Source organism: Ictalurus punctatus, chromosome 24 (genome assembly GCF_001660625.3).
Source record: "Ictalurus punctatus breed USDA103 chromosome 24, Coco_2.0, whole genome shotgun sequence".
Lineage (NCBI taxonomy): Eukaryota > Metazoa > Chordata > Actinopteri > Siluriformes > Ictaluridae > Ictalurus > Ictalurus punctatus.
This window is the reverse complement of record NC_030439.2, coordinates 19,330,255-19,335,342: the sequence shown is the minus strand read 5'-3', so window position 1 is coordinate 19,335,342 and position 5,088 is coordinate 19,330,255. Positions and strand designations below refer to the sequence as shown.

The window sequence follows — 5,088 nt, the reverse complement described above, 5'->3', positions numbered from 1 at the left end:
ATAAATCATTCTTCACATGTCTGTGGTTTTCACGCTCTAGAGTAAGAGTGTGTTTTATTTTCAGGGAAGTGTTAACGTGACAGCGTGATAGCAGACACGTGGATTGTTTATCTGACAAAAAAAACTGTAATGCGGAAATTCGAACGAAGAAATGATCTCTCTCTCTCTCTCTCTCTCTCTTTTTTTTTTCTTTCTCTTGTGCCGTCCTGTAGGAACCTTCCGTGATCCAAGTAAGAGCCTTTCTCTCTCGCTCTCTCTCTCTCTCTCTCTCTCTCTCTCGTTTCCCACTTTATTTTAATGGCCACTGTTACCTTAATGATAATCTCTTAACCTGTGCAGTGGAGCTTCGTGTTCCTGTGTACACAATTTCCACTCCCTGCTAATAGCCAGTCTCCTTTCATAAGCCTATTAATCTTGCGCTGGAAGTGTCTTTATTGATTTAATCCCAGATTTTTGTGCTGTGAATCTCGGTGTTGATTAAAAAAAGGTAATGAAGTGTTCACTATACCTCTTCTCCCTCCCTCCCTCCCTCCCTCTCTCCCTCCCTCTCGGCACACAGAGAGCACTCTGGCTAGGAATCGGGACCACGGCGGAATGGAGACGCTGCCACTGAACGGCAATTTCAACAACAGCTACTCTCTGCGTGCCGGAGTTGCCGGCCCGGGTGGACAAGGTGGCAGCTGCGACTTCCTCGGGGGCGGGTCCGACGAGAGTCCGCCTCCTCTGCTGAACCCACGCGGTGCGGAGACACTGGGAGGGATCCGGCGCAACCTGTCTGACGCGGCCGCCTTTGAGAAGATGATCATTTCCGAGCTGGTGCACAACAACCTGCGGCAAGGCGGCGGGGAGAGAATCGGCGGTACCCTGGTGCGAGGGCGTACGACCGGAGTGGGGGTTGGGACGGGGACGGGGACGGTGGCGGTGGCGAGTGCAGGGGCCGGAGTCGATCGGGTGACTGCTGCGGAACAGGAAGCAGAGGACGAGGGCCAGCGGCACCGGACGCCACAAGACGTGGAGCTGCTATACAAGGCTCTAGAGGAACCGTTGCTCCTGCAGCGCGCCCAGTCGGTTCTCTACCAGAGTGACGCCGAGGAGAGCGAGAGCTACATGAACGACTCGAACGAGAGCCACGGGCACAGTGCAGCCGCGACGGGCACAGGCACGGGTCCGGACTCGCCCGCCCGGGACTCGCTGTACACCAGCATCACCAACCTGCGTGACTCACCGTACCCAGACAGCAGCCCCGACGAGCTCTACTACAGCTCGGGCAGACCTGCACTGGGCAGCGCCATGCACACCTTCTACCCGACGCCCCCATCGAGGCCCGTAGCCGACACCCAAACCCACGCCCACACCCACAATCCCCCCGAGCCCCCACACGCCGAAGGGGACGGACAGATGCAGCTGGTCACCAGCCTGTGACTGCGAGTAAACCCCCCCAGTGTCTCACACCCATTCCGTTTCTGTTCCTTTCTCTCGGTTTGCTAGTTCGGAAGTGTAAACAGAGAGAAGTCTCAGCTCGGTCTCAGTGGCAGCAGGCTCTATAAGGCAGCTCCGGAGCAAACCTAGTCCACACACTCCCTCGGTTGATTCCCAAGTCCAAAGCTCCCTCAGCAACTGAGGATATTTTCAACCATTCCCCATGGATTTTATAGGCGATACCTCTTCTGTTTTTTCTTTTTTCGTCGTTGTTGTTGTTTTTTTTTTGTTGTTGTTGTTTTTTTTTTTTTATCCTTATCAGTTCCAAAGTGTTTTCTTTTTCTGGTTTTACTCCCATTTCTTCTCCCTTTCATCGTTTATTGAGAGCCGATACGCCTGGAGAAGGAGGGTTCACCGTTACGCATCAGCGTGCAAAGAACTCTCTGTCTCGCTCTGAAAGCTCTTCAGTGTTGCCAAAAATACATTTTTTGAGCCAGAACACAAACTGGAACGCGCACGCACACACACACACACACACACACACACACACACAAGTGCACAAACATAAGTGCTTGTTACTGAACGTCAGACCGTGAAGAACTGCACTCATGAAGGCAGCAGCAGGAAGAAGCTGCCCCTGTGGAGTTGCCTTTATTCCCTTCCCCTGCTCTCGCTCTCTTTCTTTCTTTCTTTCTTTCTTTCTTTCTCTCTCTCTCTTCGGATGGACTCTGATGTACAGGACTCATAACAAGACTTGACACGGCTGCACCTGGCCACAGGACTCGTTACTGATGCTCTATTTAAAAGGAGATTTTGTGTGTTTCTGAGACCGGCCCCGTGGACATCGCGGACAGCCCCCCATTATCGTTACCGAGGGTTTGGAGAACGTCTTCTTCTTCTTCTTTTTTTTTTTTTCCCCCCCTTTGTTGTTTTTTTCAAGGTTTTCCTGGGTGTTCTCCGAGCCTGCTACTAAAACGCCTGTACATACGAACCTTGAAAATCAATAACACAAAACCTAGCGCCAATCCTATTCTGTAAATAGAGACCAGATGAACAAAAGCAACAAAAAAAAAAAAAAAAAAAAAAAAATTTACAGGATGAACTACTACGAGAGCGACCGATTTCTTGTACTGAGACGAAAGTCGGGAAAAAAAAAAAAAAAAAAAAAAAGAGTGACGCAAAAATTTAAATAAAGACTTTTGGGAGTTTGTGATCTAAATGACACGGTCAATCCATCTCTCCCTCCCTGTTTCGTTCACTCTCTCAGGCTCTCATTTACCCCTGCCCCATTGAATTGTGGGAAAACTGTGTCGACAGTGTGTGTGTGTATGTGAGAGAGAGGAAGGAAGGAAGAAAGAGAGGGAACGTTTGTGAAGAAACAAGGAAAGTAAAAAAAAAACTAGCCCTGGCACAATTTTTATGTATTATAACCCATCGTTAACGTTCGACAGGTTTCATGATTCGTGCCTCGGGAAAGGGACACGGGGGCAGGGCGGTGTGGGGAGGGGTGGGACTGTGGCTTTATCGACAGCAGCCATAATGTAGTGTTGGTTGTGTCTTGTTAGACTGATGTAATAGATATCAGATAACTAGATTACCGATACCTAGGACAAAAAAATAAATATATATATATATATATATATATATATATATATCTGAGATGCAAACGATGGGACGCAATTCGATCACGGATCACGTCACGGGCGAAGCTCTATTTCACTGTTTCTAAAATCACAACAATCTGCCATCGGAGCCAAATTCGACGGTTCGACGGTGGATTTGTGATTTGTGTGTGTGTGTGTGTGTGTGTGTGTGCGTGAGGATGTTTGGTTCGAGTGCGTACGTTCGGGTGCCTGAAATGCTGAAGTGCTTGTACTTTAAGAAGCTATTTTTTTGCCAGGTTAGTTAGGCCCGTGTTAAAAGAGGAAGCAGAGTTAAAAAAAAATAAAGAAATAAATAAATAAATAATGTATATCTGTAACAGAACGCTATATTTGCTCCCGCCTCGGAGCCTTCGCTAGGTGTCAGGAATACTGTTATTTCGGAGCTCAGTGCCATGGAAACTGGGATCATCAAGCGTCACGCCTGAAAAAGCAGGAATTAGCATTTCATTAGGACGGGCAGGCAGTTCTGACTAACGAGACACGTGCTCCGTGTGCTAGAATCACCGTGTTTAAATGTGCAGCCTCACGCGGAGGTCGTCATGCGTCTTCAGAAATGTGTCCTTCTTTCGGGGAAACCTTTTTCCACTGCGAGTACCAGAACTTTTTGGCACTAGAAAGCCAGAACTGTGCTTTTTTTTTTCTTTCATCGACAGTGGTCCTGTATTATCAAAGGTTACGGCTGGAGCAGTACTAAGTGACAGTACTTGGGGGCGGGGCTAGCAGCACTTTTCATTGTTCAAAATGTGTTGATTACATTAATTACAATGTTACTTTAGGGATTTTTTTTTTTTTTTTTTTTTTTCCAGATTTTACCTCAACGACTGGTTGGAATAAAAATCATTTTAATTTCATCACACGTTTTTGTCTTGTCATTACAATTGGCGGAAAAATTTCAATCCCACTAAACGACTCCATACTTTTCTAGCTGTTAGCGTGTTTTTTTTTTTTTTTTTTTTTTTTTTTTTAAGCCTTTTTTTTTTTTTTTACAGCCCAAAAAAAGGTGCTGGCTAACGGGACGATAAGCCGAGCGGCTCGAGTTCCATCGGTTCCTCGAGTATATTATTATTTTTCCTCGCATGCAGTGGAAATCCGTTCGATTTTTTTTTTTTACGACAGTATTCCGTTACTCGATGACTTAACGGTTATTTATTCGCTCTAGTGATTGGCAGATGTGGCAAAATCTAAAAAAAAAAAAAAAAAAAAAAAAAAAACCTTGCCATCTGCAGACAATCTCACAACGTAGCGTATGTATCACAATATTCTACTATATACTTAGGAACGAAACCGTGTCGTGAGATTTCTGTCGCATATCTTGGCCGTATCTTTATTACTCCGTCGATGAGTCATTTACGAACGATCACGTGAAGATGAAGAACTGGACAATCGGTAGTAAGTGTGTGTGTGTGTGTGGGGGGGGGGGGGGGGGGGGGTCGTCTGATTTTCACATCCGGTCGGCTGCTTGGTCAGTACTGATTATACTCACTGTACTCGTATAGAGAGAACTGTACAGTGGTGTAATAGGAGCCCTAATTTATTCACATTGGGGTTTGTTTTTTTTTAAACTCTGCTGTGCAAGCTGAAAGTGGCGAGAGAAAGAAAGAGAAGGAGAGCGATAGAGGCCGAGCGATAGAGGAGTGGAGTACATACATGTTTAATACCCGTCTCGGGAACAGTCGGTGTCAATATTACAGTTGTGTTCTCTGTCTAAGGTGCCACGGGAGAGTGACACCTGCTTTACAGTCACAAACAGACATGGAGCGGGCGCTGCATCCTCAACACACCATCTCTCAGTCACAGCATCACCTCTCTCTCTCTCTCTCTCTCTCTTTCTCGGTCTATCTCAATCCCTCCCAAACTTTTCAGAGTCTTCTTAAGGGACGTACGCGTGTGCAATATAGCGGGAACTTGGTCCGTATTAATGGATGGCTAGATGGCCGCTGTGTTGTTTTTGTTGTTGTTGTTGTTGTTGGTCCGCTGGCCTCCGACCCTGTCAGCCGTGCATTAA

The 5,088-nt window shown here is 46.7% G+C and overlaps 1 protein-coding gene across 2 annotated transcripts in view; it reads left to right on the top strand.

Moving 5' to 3' along the window:
- Positions 1 to 3,934, top strand: part of adgrl1a (adhesion G protein-coupled receptor L1a) — a 218,965-nt gene extending 215,031 nt beyond the window's left edge. Inside the window, exons 24-25 of one of the 2 annotated variants that reach the window (XM_053675412.1) lie at positions 213 to 230; positions 560 to 3,934. In XM_053675412.1, the coding sequence (XP_053531387.1) occupies positions 213 to 230; positions 560 to 1,422 (881 nt within the window). In that variant the 3' untranslated portion in view covers positions 1,423 to 3,934. The remainder of the gene's footprint in view (positions 1 to 212; positions 231 to 559) is intronic. The other variant, XM_053675413.1, reaches the window with a different exon arrangement.
- Positions 3,935 to 5,088: the final 1,154 nt, after the last annotated feature.